The 16,900-nt window shown below is 31.0% G+C and overlaps 1 protein-coding gene across 5 annotated transcripts in view; it reads left to right on the plus strand.

The window, feature by feature from the left end:
• LOC110992453 (rho GTPase-activating protein 7) overlaps positions 1–16,900 on the plus strand; it is a 174,774-nt gene that overhangs the window by 139,954 nt on the left and 17,920 nt on the right. For all 5 annotated transcript variants that reach the window (XM_045628508.1, XM_045628509.1, XM_045628510.1 and 2 more), the window contains 3 exons: positions 6,095–6,243; positions 13,541–13,654; positions 14,446–14,588. In XM_045628508.1, the coding sequence (XP_045484464.1) occupies positions 6,095–6,243; positions 13,541–13,654; positions 14,446–14,588 (406 nt within the window). The remainder of the gene's footprint in view (positions 1–6,094; positions 6,244–13,540; positions 13,655–14,445; positions 14,589–16,900) is intronic.

Raw genomic sequence — 16,900 nt, forward strand, 5'->3', positions numbered from 1 at the left:
TAAGATTTAAATAAAAAGATGAAAAAAAATCATAAGGGGTAAGCAAACTATAACTACAAGCTTTAAAAATTTAATTTGATAGTTTATCGTTCAATTATAATTTTAAGAATTCGCAGCAATGCTTATCTGCGCAAGATGACGTCTCACCAAACATACATTTACCGAACAAACGTAATGATTTTTAGGTATTAAATATTATTCTTAACTTACGCAAATATTTCGATCAAAACAGTATTATATTAAACTCCATGACGGTATCAGAATTAGACAGAAGAAAACATATCATTTTTAAGCATGCAATGTCATCGTCGATTCAACTTATCTCTGACCGTTTTGTGTCACGTCACTAACGAATAAAAATATTTTTAATTAAGGATTGATCAATTAATTCATAAGTTTTTTCCACTATTATGTTAGTAAATCCACGCTTTCTAAAGATTACTCTCAATAACACTTTATTTTTCATACAGTCAAATTTATTTAAATCCGTATACCTTTTTTGGTTGTAGATCACTTGTTTTGTATTATGATGTGTATATATTGTATAATTCAATAAAAACGTGTATATTGAATGACACGTGATTCCCATTAACGTAATAAATATATAATAAAACGGTTGTTTGAAATGTTTGAAAGTTAGGCAAGTTAAATCTTTGCTTTCCTGAAATCGAATCAAACTTCGGTGTTGAATGAGAAAAGTTACTTACACTTGTAAGTTTCAAGGACAAAAATGGCAGGGCAGATGCACGAGACACTTTTATAACATTTACACTTATTACAAACAAATAAATCAATGGTGTTATTAAAACAATTGTATTGAATTGAAATTTTTTTTTATGTGACCTAACCTACCTAATATATGTGAATGCTATGATGACGCGTAAACTGAACACAATGTCTTTGTGATCGTTCCTATTTTTTTATTGCTATGATAAAATGTTACTGCTATACCAAAGTATAATAAAGCATTTAATTAGTACTAAAGTTATATAATATTAATTCTTTCCTATTATACCCATCTTACGTTATACGTAATACGTTTACAAATTATTTTGGCCAGCCCTGCAACTAGAAAATACATGCTTCATAGAGTATAGTCAATGGAAACAGATGTCGTCGACTGAAAGATCTCCATATAAATTCTGACAATTCGAGGGTTGATATTCCAATAAACTTTGAAAAACATTTTATATGCCAGACTTCTTTTAATACAAATCTATCACTAACGAAAGTAGTTTATTAAGTTTTGAACATCACTTTTGTACTTACATGTAATTGATAATGTTTTTTTTTTAATAATTATTTATTACTATTAACACTAGTAAACTCCTCAAATATAGCGGAGTTACGACTGCCTCTTACTGAATAAAAACATTGAATTTGAACAAATGAACTGGTATAGATACGGGTAACTGTTTCTATAGGATATAGGAAAAAAATCGTTTCTAAATGTTTGTACTCTCTATGTGAAGTTTATGCCAAGATACATTACAAATAACATCCTATAAATATGATTATACAAATAAAATCTTTCTTTGTTCAATAAAAATCTAAAGTACATTATTAGAAAGCAATTGCCTACTAAAATAGGCTTTTGAAAAATATGGGGCCAGTGAATTGGATCAAATCAATACATATGTACGCTGTGCACTAATTAGAAGGCTTTCAACCGCGGCATCGAGGAAATTAACATGTCGACTCGATTTTTGCTTGCTTTGTTATTATTCTGTGCAGAAAAACGATATGAAATGTTTTTTATTAGCTTTAACGGAATTATATATTTATTATTATACATTATATACAGTAATAACATATTGTAACATATTTAATAAGGTAAAAAAGCTATTCACTCTCGATATAATTTTTTTTTTAATTATACTTAAAATATATTACAATATTCGTGTAGACATTACGTATGTAAGCTAAGCTCACTTCGTAGCGGTGCTACGAAATTAGACTTGCCCTTCGAATATATAATAAATATCTACCCTTATACATACGTTGAAAGCCCTTGCTTTTCATAACGGTGTTCCGAAAGTAGAATTATTGCATTACTTGATGCGACTCCCCAATGAGCATTATTATTAAGAATTAAATGATCAATTTAAAAAAGATAATAAAAATATACATACATATGATATATATGATGATAATAAAATATTTTTAATTACTACACAAAATAACCGAGTAACAACGAAATTAAAAGTCGCACTCTTATAACAGCGCTTGAATAAATACTTATTTATTCAGGATCATTAAAAAATGTGAGCCGTAACGGGACGCCTGGCAGATGTGAAACATCGACATTATTTTGTAAAAGTAATATGCAGAAAAGAACAGACTGTGATAGGAACCAGGTGAAAGAAAGAAAGAAAGAAAGAACTTTATTAGACACAAAATACATTAATGTTTCTATAAAGTAGAGTGCACTGGCCCCCACACTAGGATTCCCTGTTTTGTGGGCAGCCAGTCTCTTCCTTTTACATCTTAACGTTATTTAAATAATTAATTTTACTTAACAAATTTATATCTATACTATTTTTGTACAATAAGAATGTTTTCTGTATCAGTATAGGACAGCTTAACAAGATATTCTTTGAGTTTTTTAGTAAAAGTATGTAAAGGTAAATATGTCATAATGATAAAATAAAATATTACGATTTTTTTCCAGATAACGATGACTATTTGTTGAATAAACATTATTTTCATTAAATATTTTTAATGTGAAATTTACTACTGCATTTAGACTGTATATCATATAGCGTGACAAATCGGTTTTACGTGCGGCTATAGATGTTTCACATCAAAAATTTTGCGAATAAATTAAACTTTAATTATTTTATTGTGGATAACCGCAACAATTCTCTACAGATGTTACCCAATTATTCTGTATTAACCACAATACTGGCAATTACAAATATTTGAGCAGCGAACGTTCTTAAATGTTCTTTCAAGTTGCAATTAAAAATAAGTGTTGAAACAATGATAAAGGAATTCACATGAACTGAAACATTCAGAGTCGACACAAATTTCATAGACGTACTTTTTTAACAAAAATTTAAGATGTAGATGACTCAATCTGTTATAGGTAATTGTAATTTTTTACCTACTACTTTCTTGTAGTCATGTCTTATTATTATATAATTTTAACAAATTAATGAAACAGGCCCGGTGGTGTAAGTTTATAAGTCTAGTTGATAAAAGGGCCTGGGACGCTACTTCTAATTCATTTGCAATATTTGTTAGAAAATAAGTGTTGTTCGATGATTTGCTATCATAAAAGAGTACCGAGAGTTTTTTCTGTCTTCTTTGCCGATGTGTAGGGATTTTGTGACAAATTTAATGACGTGGAATAATTGATACCCGTATCTTATACCTATTCCAAAATAAACATATTTTATTTTATTTTTTTATTTTCAGACATATTATAATAATTAAATTATTTTATCAACTAAATAATTTTCTTACAAAATAACGATTATATCTTATTGTAGTTATTTTATTAAAATTTGCATATTATATTTGTATTACATTTAACTTTAGATCAATAGATAAAACAGGTCCAGCATTATACAATAACACAATGAAATGTCCCTGGTATTGTGAAGATGATGTATGAGGGTCTTAGGAGTGACATTATTGTATTGCTAACATACAATGTCCATGTGATGACAGTATTAATCTAACTTAATACATCGTATTTGGCGAGTTATTTGCATAAGTTATTTACTGCACATTACGTCTATATTTTTGGGTATTTAAAGCATTAAAGGACATTATGAATCACATTAAATAGAATAGAAAAATAATAAGGTCATCTTAGTATATAATATGAACACAATTTTATAGTTTAGTTTAAATAAAACATTCTATTATTTTGTAGCTTTTGTACTGCACGCATGAGTGAAATGAGAGTATGTATACCATATTCATTCTACAACCACTGGTACTATGAAACTGTCAATAGCTATTGCAATTTCGACTTTGAAGTTTTGTTATCGAAAGAACTACAAAATCGTAGGGCAGTTAAAACAGTTTACTCACAATGATGGACAATATTAATGCACAGCTTGTGATGGAAAGCATAGCATTTTCAAACACTGCCCTCTTTATAACAAGCTTGTAGACAGTAGGTACCTACTAAAATAACATAGTAAGCAGTATTTAAAATACTTTTTTCTTTAAATAAGTATGTATTTTAATTGTTAAGTAACAACAAACATATTACGAAGTCTTGTTCTGTATTCATTGAGCTATTAAATTCAAACGATTTGCTTCCTTTTATCTAAAAAGTTTCTCAACTTTTCTAATCGAGTATTTTCTTTATTATAACATTTTAAAAAAATGTATTTTGCGTGCAAATAAAATTTTAAAACTTGAAATATAAATTTCATATTGATTCCGAAGTTCGGAGTGATTTAGCTAACGAGACGAAAAGCACATACTTGCTGCAGAGTTTAAGAGACTGTAGATACGTTCTGGACATTTTTTTGAACAAAACAAACACTAGAATATACACGAATTTAAAAAACTATTTAGGTATTTACTTTATTTTATAATAACACAATTGAAACAGGTGCAAAGTTACGCAAAACTAATTATGGACTGGACAAATAAATGAGAAATCTCCGCGTTATAAAGAAGGAATACTGCATTATATGGGGGACGGAAATCGTGTTATACGAACACGCGTTATAGGGGGAATTACTGTCATTCTCTATTACAGTTTAGCGTCAGCAAGCATCGATTCTCCACTTGCTGTGGCAGCTTAAGAGATTTCTTTAGTTTAAAAAGTAATATTAACATGCGTTATACACATTAACATGCGCATATCAAACAAAGTTTTTGTTATTTGTATAGCGAAAATTAGTATTTAAAAATAAGTATTTTTTCATATTGGTTTTTATGCTGTAAAGCAAATATGCAAAAGTTAAGAGTAATATAAATTAACTAAATATATATTAACATGAAAAACTTTAGTCGTAAAATATCATATGATTTTAGTATTTCAATAGTGCTGTGCTGAGCGCCATAGAATAATAAGTTATAGTCGTTTGCATAAACTAATTCCAGACAACATCCCGATTGCAAATCAGTTTTACAACCACAAGATTGTTGTTGTTGAACCCAATTTCGGCGTAGCCTAATTAGTTTATGTCAAAGAGTGGCATAATTAAGTTGGGCAACTGTTTAGGAAGCTCTTATGTTTAGTACCAACTGATGTTAGTTATTCTCAAGCCACACGCGATTTTCTCATAGTCTTACAATTATTACAGCAGTGCAAGTGGCGAAACATGCGCCTTTCGTCCCAAAGGTCGTGTGTTCAAATCGTAAAAAAATAATAGAAAATACATGCTTTCTTGCCACATACATATATTTAAATATTATATTTTCTTTTTATTAAGTTCTCTACATATATTCTTATGGAAATGTTACGCCAGATACTTTGCGTAACGAAACGTAACAACGGTATTGTTACGTTTCCATTAATCTCTATACATTTACAATACAATATACATTTACAATTAATGAAATATTAAAGATATGTAGTTACATAAAATCTGGATGGTGACAAAATATTGAAATAAAATCATTATGTTCAATTAGTGGTCCACCTAAGTCCTGGAACCAGCTCAGGGGGGGAATCTCTCAGGAACCCCCCCCCCCCCCCCCTGGATCCGCCGTTGCATGACGTGTAATCTTAATGGTCATCCTCGGGCCAATTCACATTGAAAACATCATTTTAGTCAGTAAATACTTAGTCGTATTTTGATTGTATTATGTGGGTTTACGGGAATTCAAACTTAATCCCTACATCTTACCTTCTACAAAATAATTAAACTATACAATTATCGATCATTTTCGTTACTATAACATATGTACAAAAATGTAAAAGGCTTGTGGTAGCTGTGGGTGAGTGTACCCAACTACTAAGAATTTTTGCGTAGTATTCAAATAGCGCAACACGAAAAGGAACTTAAACCATCTTTGACTAACGTCAGAATTACACCTTAAAGTTTCGAATCAGTTGCTATGTTTTGGCTGTGATAAATATAGGTGATTATCATATATTGAAAAAAAAAATTTTTTTCAGACCTCCAATTCCCCATCGACGTCTCAGGTGTTCAAAACGACCACCCCTTCCTAGATGCAGACTCTCTGCAATCACTCTTCAGGCGCCTAACTGCACTCAACAGATGCGCCAATATGAAATTGGAGCATCATCACCATCAAAAGAGATCGGTAAGTAAAATGACAAATTTTATACAACCAAAAGACAAACTGTTGAAATTATTTATAAAAATTATAGTGACGTCATCATTCTCAAGATCGTTTTTATAATAACGTCATTTTATAATGACGTCAGCAGAATTTGGCGGAAACATTAAAAATAAGTCAGTATTTTCTTCGGTGAGTCATCGTACATATTTTGTTCTAACGAATAAATTGTCATAATAATTGTGAGTGTCATTGAAAAGGTTCTAAATACAATAATACAAATAAATCCTTTAAAAACTTCTACGCTATTACACACGATGCAAAAAATAGCGGACATAATTGAAGCATTTCATTAAAATAAATTCAATACTTCACAATACTCGTTAGCAAGTTTCTTTAGCACTCAATGATCGCAAACATTTGCTAAAAGCTCGCAGATAAATGGAATAAAATTGTACATTTACGGCTTTGCTATCTAAACTCCACATTTAATGACATCTCTATGCTTCGTTTATACTTGTAATTTCCACTGGCTTAGAGCCGGTTATTTAGCATTAGTTTATCTTAGGTATCAATAGATGTGTAAAGAAAGTGTGTTCACGAATAAATATAAACCGTAAAACCTATGGGTCTGATTCTGGTTCAAATATTTTTGGGGACTGATTAAATTTCAATAGTCATATCAGAATTTGTTTAGTAAGTCATTGAAGCAATATCAAGTGTCGTTTTTAAAGAGGATGTAAACTCATTAACCTTAAAGTTGTGTATTTAAATGCCTTTGTGATTTATAAAAAAAATATTTATATTTATATTAATATTAATAAAAGTTTTGATTTGATTGATATATTGCATAAATATCTTATGTCAACATGAAAGTTTGTAAATATGAAAAAAATATCATGTTATTACTATTGATAATATCAAGTCATGATAAGACGTAATGTAAATAATAACATTATTGATGCAACCATTTATCAGGTGACTTATAAATGCCGAGATTATGTAAAGGAAACTATTTCCTGGTGTATGGCGCTTGTTTTAAACAATTTTTTAAAAAAATGTACTGAGTATATGAACACTCAGTTTTTTTCAGTGCGGGTGTTACCAAAATATTTAATAAGGCCTCAAAATCGAAATCAAACAGACTAGCGTAATCCTTAAAACGCATACATTTTGTGAGTTTATATCTGGAATAATTATGGCTTAATTAAAATTAATGAACAAAGAAAGTCTAAGATAGCAAAGGACCCAATGGAAATTCACTATCTCTGGTTTAATAAAATAAACATTATACGCCCATACCATTGAACTCTAGTAGTAAACGCAGCATGAACTAATCGTAATCGCTTCCAGTGAAAACTGATATAGGAATGAAATCGATTCCAACTTTCTGTTTTCAATCGCTTTTTACATAATCACCTTTTATTAAGCGGTTTCATTGATTATATTAAGCGTTAATTATAAAGCCTAGCTTTATTTTAATTGATTACGTGTGTTTGATTAAATAACATTTAACGCACATTTAATTTTCGTCACTTTTAAGGGATTTCCAAGAGCTTTTCGTATTTCACCTTTTTAATTAATTGTTTATTGTAATGAAAATGTTAGACCCTAGTCTCGTATTATGGTATAACTTCATATTTTTATTTTTTTGAAAAAGTTAAATTAGCAAGGAACGTGGTCAATTCGACTTGGGTCCTTCAAGAAAAGAACGTACCAATTCATAAAACGGCTGGCAACCCTTAGCCCGCTATTATTAAGAGTATCCTTGAGCACTTAACGTCAGAGCTTTTCCTGCCCCGCTTGTGGCAGATAGAGAGAGAAAGAGTGGTTAATAACGTACGGGAGTAAAACGGCATCATAACCGAGTAACTGTTGTCGACTACAACATACCTAGCAATTTAAATTGTTAACAGCCACCGTCAAGTACGGATGGTGGAAAGAAAAACAAATGTTGTATTAAAATTGATTCACGATTGACGTCATCAGCCCCATGCATATCCTATTACCATATGAGACACATTATTAGACAGATGTAATTGGCATTGTTCAGCTAAACTAACACTACGAGTGCATCCTATAAACCCACTGGTCAAACAGCACGTACGGTGTTCTGACAGGGCAAATACAATTAATCACAGGTAGACTGTGAATTGATTTACCCGTGCTTAATTGAATTGGAGCTTTGACGAAGATAGAGTACGCCCGAGCTATTAATAAAATTAATTCTCACTTGCCTGCGTTGTCTCTTGATTATCGTGGATGACGTAAAAGTCATGTTTTCCCAAAGCAAAATTAAATATAAATATTATATATTTTTCGCGTTCTAAATTTAAATTTAGCACTTGTATTAAAGAATAAGTAAATATACAATTGTGTTAAATAAGTAATTCATAAAATAAAAGTACATCTATATCAGGAAAATATTCGCAATTCTCACGCGCAGTAAAAACAAATGGTTACAAGTAAGAATAACAAACTTATTCTTAACAAAGAGGTTTTATGAACCGACTGACATTCCCAGATTACGCTGATACGTATTTATTACGATATTTTAAAGCTTGATTGCTACAATAAAGGTTAAGGCTGTTCACATGAGATACGGATACTAAAAATTATGTTTTTTTTGTTACTAACTTAATATCAAATAAATCTGTACGATAAATATAAATTTTAACAATACTTAAAAGACATATTTTGTTATTTAAAATATCAATTTACTATCGGCTTATTTAATAATCCCGAAAAAAATATTTTATTTTATATCTTATAATATATATAATATCAATATGACCTACCTAAGCACGTCGCCTTGTGTATAAGTTGTATTTATATAGTTTGTAGGTTTTAGGACTTATGAAAACGTTAGCAAACATTAGTTTCTAAGCACTTAGAACTAGAAGGAACGCGCTCTATCTGAATAGCCATAGGCCGATCTCAAGCGTGACCAACCATTTACCATAATGAAGTAATAGCATCACCATCGTTCAATCTCTGAAGTAATAACCTATCTAGTAGCCTAAATGTCAAGCTTCGCTGTTAATAACTTTACTGGATGATTAAACTATGTCAATATTATAAGGAAACCATTTTAAAACATATCGATAAACTTCAGAATTACGTATTATGATTATCGATGCTTTTATTTCAGTCTCTTTCTGTCGAATTGTGCTAGGATGAAAAGTAATAGATGAGTGTTCAGATAAAAGTTGTTATTTATGAATTGACTAATTTAGTTTAGTTTAATTAACAGTAATTTTGATATGGTAATAAACTCTACATTGTTAGATGTGACTGTTTTCGCTTTCTTTTACAATAAATTATAATTGTGTTAAAGAAAGTATGAAGTCATTTTGTTTATTCAGAAACAATTTTAAACGGCCCTTTGTCAGGGCTGCTAACAAAATTTACAACTTTTTGTGAAACAAGATTTTCGTTTTGGTTTCATAAAAATAGGTACTATAAATTAATAACTTCAAAAATACCAATTAATTCTTTTATAACGTAAAAGTTCAATTTTGTTCAAGTATAAAGATTCTCTTTTCATCGCATGAAGAAACAATTTTCTACTATTAAGAAAATTTCGAAACGAGTAATTTTGTACAAAGGATAAGCATTCTCAAACAAGAACTTTCAGCCGTAACTTTGTACATTGTTCTTCCGTCTAAATAGAAATCATAACTAATTGGAATTAAAAGTTCTTTAATATTCAAATTATCTGCGAAAAGAGCAAAAGGAAAGGTTTGCCACACCTGGCCTATCACGTACATTCAGGTGTCAGCAGGGTCATTATTCAGCCGGCAATCACGATACAAAACCCTATTTGCATAATTTACGATAACGATATATAAGATGAGATGTTAATTTTCAAATTCTTTGAAAGTTGTCGCCGCCGGCTTGAATGTATTGTTTCGGCAATAAGGTGAGGTCAACGGTGTTTTTTAACAAATCTGGCCTTTGTAGAGCTGTAATCACTGTAACAATTCATTCTACATACCAACGTTGATGACCCCCGGTAATATATGCGGGAAATTTACATATGTAATAAAAATATATGCTTTTAATGTGTCATAAGAAGTAAATACTACTGTAGTATCTGGACATTAACAGGTTGGTGAAGATGTGTGTAAAGCAAAAATTGACGTTTCACTAAAATTTAAGTATTTCCGGACCAATTCAACTGAGGGTCCTTCACGATACGAGCTTAAGAATTGGTACAATTTTTAAAATGCCAGCAATGCACTTGCGAGCCTTCTGATAGTGTCCATATGCGGCGAGATGGCCCCCTGTCGAAAATAACACAAAATCATACTTAATGGTGATTTATTACATCCTAAAAAATTGTGTAACTCAAATTAGATTAGAAAAGTTTACTCAATTCTTTTGTATATAAGTTTAGTAATAAATAAAAATACTAATTTAATAAGCTTAAGAAAAAATAAAAATAAAAACACTTTCCATAACATTCAATGTCACAGGTCATTCGACCGTAAAACAACGCGAACCTAATTAAAACTCGTCTCAAAAAATGTAATTCAGAAATAATTAAAAACAGATGGTACCTTACCAAACCTCTACAAGCCGACAAAAACAATAAACAGCACATAATCCATCACTTGCCATCGGGTCATTATTCCTAAAGTCATTGAACTCCGGACGGGATTAAATACTAATTTTGCAATTACCTTCGAATAAGTTCATGATTACGTCGAGTCATTTGAGGCGCACTGTACGTACAGTCGATACGAAATTGCTATTTATTTTAAACTAAAAGTACGAATAGTAAAGTAATTTACTAATTTGTTTGATTCTATGACTATCATTGATAAGGGCGTGCACAAAAGTAATTTCAATAAATATTTTTTCCGACTTATTAAGCTTATTTCAAGTTAGAAAAATATGGTTAATGCCTTTCATATATTAATTTTCATATAAAAATTAGAATTACTTTAATGGCCAAGTCTATTTAGGAGGCTTAGTCAAGAATATATATTGCCAAATCTCAAAAAAATATCTTACCGAAGCCGCAACAGCCAGTAGCAATATGATACTTAAAAATCTTAACACCTTTAGGGTCTAACTATCCATGATATCATTGCATCTGACTTGTCATCCTAACAAATTGATCTCAGCGAAAAATAAGATTAAACGGATCAGTCCACGCCTTATTTATGCTAACAAGCTTTGACAAGAGAATAATATTACTTTTGTCCACCTGTTTGTAAATTAATTCTTATTTAAAAGAAAAGTTTATTTTCTATTTTATCTAAACATAAACTGTATAAAGATTTCATGTAACTTTTCATGAATTGTTTCAATAAAAATTAATATTAAAGGTACTTAAATTATTCGAATATCCATCAGTTAAACTAAAATTGAACAACATCCAATTGAGATGCGCTTAATTACTATCATTATTAAAATAACTAGAAAACTACACTTAATAATTCGATTTCTAAAACTGATTTTAACCTTCATAGATTCAGCCGTCCTTTAAGAGCCTCAATTCAATGAAATCACGTAAATAAAAACTGCGAACGCTCAATGGAACACAACTTTTAATTCCCGTCTTGGTGAGGTTTTTCTAAACCGCAGTCAGCTGTCACTTCAATCAAGCTGTCTTTCCACGATTTCATTAGCCTCCCACTGATTTCCCAGAAGAGTTTTATTAAGCCCAAGCTATCGTACGTATTATGATGTTTTTGCACCGGTTTTCATTTCAAACCTGAGTATTATGTTTCGATTAGTTAATGGGCACTTAGATAATGATTTCAAGAATGTGATTCATATTAAACATTTAGAACCGCTTTATGTAGTGTTTTGTTATGAATCAGAATTATAGTCGAGTTAATTAATAATTAAGTTCTATAGTAAGCAATTTATCTGGCCTTCAATTACTTTTGATCTGTATCTTATCACATAAGCCATTTGTAATTCCACAATTCTCTAACGCCAATACAAAACCACTCGACCTTCAATGACCAAGAACCTAATCTAATGAATGGATTGATTCAACGCCAATGACATTTCGGAAAGCTTCTGAATAAGCTTGTTAATAATAATCTGATTATTGTGCCTAGGGGCAAACAACGGATCAAAATTGATTGATTTTCAACAAAGCGAATAATGTCCAAACTTTATTCAATGACCCGAAACTATTTCGAAGATTAATTGTAAACTCTTCCTCATTGATTTCGCAAATGTTACGCAATAGTATTTCAAAATCACTATCAAACCATTTGTATACTATTACAATGTTAAATATACAAATATTTACACAAACAAACTTAGGCAAATTATTAAATATTTGTGGTTAAATAAATTGTACTCGACTATTTGTATAAATAAATTGTACTAAAGCGCAGTATACAAAGCTACAGGTGTGTCAAAGAGCGATGGAACGATGTATGATAGGGAAAACAAGAAGAGACAAAATAAAGAATACAGTATTAAGGAAAATAACTAAGGTAACAGATGTTACAACAACGATCAAGAAGCTAAAGTGGAAATGGGTGGGACACATCGCAAGAGGTACAGAAAAGTGGAGCAAAAAACTGCTTAACTGGTGCCCAAGGTACAGCAAGCGCAAAAGAGGGAGACAACTGAGAAGGTGGATTGACCACATTAAAGAAACGGCAGGTGGTACATGGCAGAGAGTGGCACAGTGTAGAGAGGAATGGCGGGATTTGGAGGAGGCCTTTGCCAAAAAAGGGCACACAGATGCACCTGAATTAGAATTAAATGAAAATTTGTTTAAATGTATAAAATATGTAATGTAGATTATCTGAATAAAGGCTATTATTATTATTATTAAATTGTACTCGAATTTAATAGATATCTTTCTCTTTTCCATTTTATAATACACCTTTCTTGGTTTGTTGGTTAATAGTACACCTATAATTCATATTGCATCACATTTATGTCATATTTCTTGGATTTCATACAATTCAATATACCAACAATCCACAATACTGAATATGAAATGTAGATGCCATTCACATGCCGCAAAATCTAGGTAATCTAGACAGAAAATAGTTTTAGCACAATAGAGCAACGGCAATGCCGAGACGATGCGAACTATGGCGATATTCCAGCAGCACGACAAATATAAGTTGAGCTCTAACTTAATTAAGTTATTCATAGGAAATATATGTATTATTAAAGGGACAAATGTATTTGATATAAAATTAACTATTGTATATTGCACCACTATTTATGATACGTTCAGTATTCAAATTTAATTAAAAATTTGATATTAGACTTTATCTCAATCGCCTTTTTTTAATAAATTGTGGTTGTGTATAATGTATTATATTTTCAGAACGACTCTGACGATGAGCAATGTGCGCTTAGTGATAAGTGGCAATACGAGAGAAAGTCGAGAAGATGGTCAAGAGTCGTCGAAATCACACCACAAGCGCAGAGAAGACTACAGGTATACTTTTTAATTAAACAAAAACATTTATTGTGTATATTTAATACCCATATATTGTATATATCAAATTTAAATCTAGTGCTTGATCTTCGATATATTTGACAACGCTCAAACCGAGATTGAACTTGAGTTACGAATCTATACCAGCCCTAAACTCTATTTAAAAAGATGCAGCTAGTTGAATCCAATTGAGTGTAGAATACATAATTTAAAAATTACCTGAAACATTTAGTATTTTTTTCAGATTTATATAATGAAACTTCTATCACTTATTTATATTTAGTGATATTTAATCATGCAAGAATCATCGGTCACCAACTTAACTTAAACCAGGGCTCTGTAATATTAAAACTGTTACTGTAGTTCTCTTAATATCCGTAGCGGTGATGTCGCAACCTTATAATCCGCCCATGAATAATGTAAATATTAATATTACTGATGTAGCCGGGGTGTATCTCGCGAGACACGCAACAGAAATGAGTATATTACTTAATTTTATGTATCTTTTAAGTTATAAAACAAATAGATGTAAATTACTCCCTAGACAGTATGGCAGGGGAGTATACCGGATAGAAGCAACGCTGTGATCGCGCCTTATAAAAACTCTCATCTCTTTCTCGAAATCGGAATCGCTGTTGGTAGTGCTATGGGCATTTAACTGACTTGATTGACAGACATAGCCTGTGACTATTGCAATAAGATTGATCTCTTACTTTTTTTATTAACAGGAATCCCTACATCCTAGTCTATCAGGTACTTTATTACCCTGTTAACAATATCGGTCATTCCAGGTTATCGCAGCTCGTGCACTAGCGGAAAGAGAAGCCAGAGAAGCAAGAGGCGAAATTGAAGATGACGAAGATGAAACGCTTCCTACAATTAGAGTGGGTCTGGTAGATGCCGATGGACATTATACGGATGTTGAACCGGATCTGTGAGTAAATGTTTTGGTCGTTATTTTCAAACACAAAGTTAAATATAGTGTTTAAGTATTTCGGCCTGCGTCTATTTATGTCATTTAAATGAAAACACTTTTAAGTGGCTTTTAATAAGTCTATAGTGTACAGTCCCCTGTACACTATATATACCTTAACGTACCACACTAGACTGGCAAGGCTCTTGAAAACTTCCGACAACTCGTTTGCCTGTCCCATTAAGAAATCTTGGATGTTAAAAATATTTATAGGTAAATAACCAATATTGTTTTTTTTTCAATTAATGTAAAATTTTAAATTTGTTTGATTAAATTGGGACATTAGGTGAATTTGAAATTTTGAAAATCAAGACATGAGCAAACCAAACTTTGAGTTACGTTAACATCAATCAAACAATCGATATGTATAACATAATCGTCTTTATTGTAAAGCTGTCAAAACCAAATCTTTTAATCTGTACAGAATCCAATTACAACAGATCAAAACCGTTAAGCTTACACAAACAAGTATTAACCAAACATACATCATGTGCATGTATGAACTGATTTTTAATTCAAAAATATTAATAACAAACACTCAAGCGATATAATTTGAAACATAATCATCTCGTATCGGACAAGGCATCAATGAACTAACAAAGAAATTAATAAAATATCTCCTACAATAGCCCTAATCACCTGCTGTCGTGTTAATGAGAGTAGAAAATAGGGTTGCCGCTGGCCAGTATTCATTATAATTTGTATGACTGATGGATACGGTAAAAGTGTTCATTCATCTAACCTTTATTTACGACTTTTAATTGATTTACTACTTTACGTGTTTAACTTAGCTTAAGGTAACTCGTGCACGCAAGAGTAGATGTTGCAAGAAGAACAAAACAGGAAATCGTAAAATAAGGAGCTTATAATATGAGGCCTTTATGTTTTGCAAAATATATCCCATATTATTTCATCTAATGGCATCAAACATAAAATTGTAAACTTGAATAAGGCTGAGTATTACGCTTTGATAAAAGCTTCTGATCCTATATAAATAAAGCCTTAAAGTGATTTATTAAAAAGTCGGCAACCCTAATAAAACTCGAAAGGTTCACCGTCAAATTGGCCCTTGATTGCGCAAAGCTGATTGAAATGTTAGATACAGAGGTTCGTCTTTCTTTTAACACGACCAGCCTACGTTGACCTCTCTTACACCTTGCTTTTGTCTGCAAAGATGAGTATTCATTCGTAAATATTAATAATCAATATTATTTATGAACACTGATTATTTTTGTGCATGAACTATTCCATGCCATAGTCATATTATAAAATTTTCTGTATGCGTAGTTGATATTTCTGAAAACATTTTTTTTTAAATTCTTATAGAACAATCCTATCAAATAGCTGGAAAATACGTTCAAAAAATTCATTGTATTGTTATTTTATAAAAAGTCGTAAGATATAGGAAAATATGTTCTTATGACTACAGAAAAAATATATTTTTAAGCCGAACACAGAAATTCCCTAATCTATGATTTGTGCACATTTACAGCACTCGGCCAAACTTTCTCAAATTTTGAATATCAACAGCTCCATACTAATCCTTGTTTTCACGTTAGTTCTCTGACAGAGGTCTCGATTAGCAAACTTTACTGACCCGCCACAACTTGCTACGAATTTAATCAAAATTGCCAAACTTTCATATTATCCAACCGAAATTGGTTAAAGTACTTGTTGATTAGGATTTGCATTAGACATTTGAATTCCTCTTCGCTTCCAGCATAATCTGTAGTCATTTCATAGATCAGATAATCTTTCTATGTCCCTCTAATAGTATTGTATGACTATATATATTGAGAATAATTTAATTAGAAAGTCATTTATAAAAAGATTTTTATTCTTAAACCAATTATAAATGTGTTGCCAGAATTTATCTGTTCGTCATGGTTTCACTCGTCGTTATAGTGAAGGATATTGTTATATGAAAAGAACTATACAAATAGTCATTCGGGCACTTTAAACGCTTGAGCCGGAAAGGATGAGATATAAATAAAACACCAGTGTGTTTGCTTCCTAACGTGAGTAGTGTAAAAGTTCAACAAAATGCGTTAGTCATTGTCAATTATTATCGGTGCACGTAATGGCTGTCAGTTTGACCGGCGCTACTTGATCTCTGTAATTGTTATGTACACTGAACGATTAACTACATGGATACAGTTACGTAAAATTTTATCGCTTTAAATATACGATGTTATTTATTATTTTGGAGAAAAAAAATGCACCAACAATGGCCGTTTTTATAATAAAATATATCGATTGAATTAGCGTGCGAA

The sequence above is a fragment of the Pieris rapae genome, chromosome 6 (assembly GCF_905147795.1).
Source record: "Pieris rapae chromosome 6, ilPieRapa1.1, whole genome shotgun sequence".
NCBI classification, from domain to species: domain Eukaryota; kingdom Metazoa; phylum Arthropoda; class Insecta; order Lepidoptera; family Pieridae; genus Pieris; species Pieris rapae.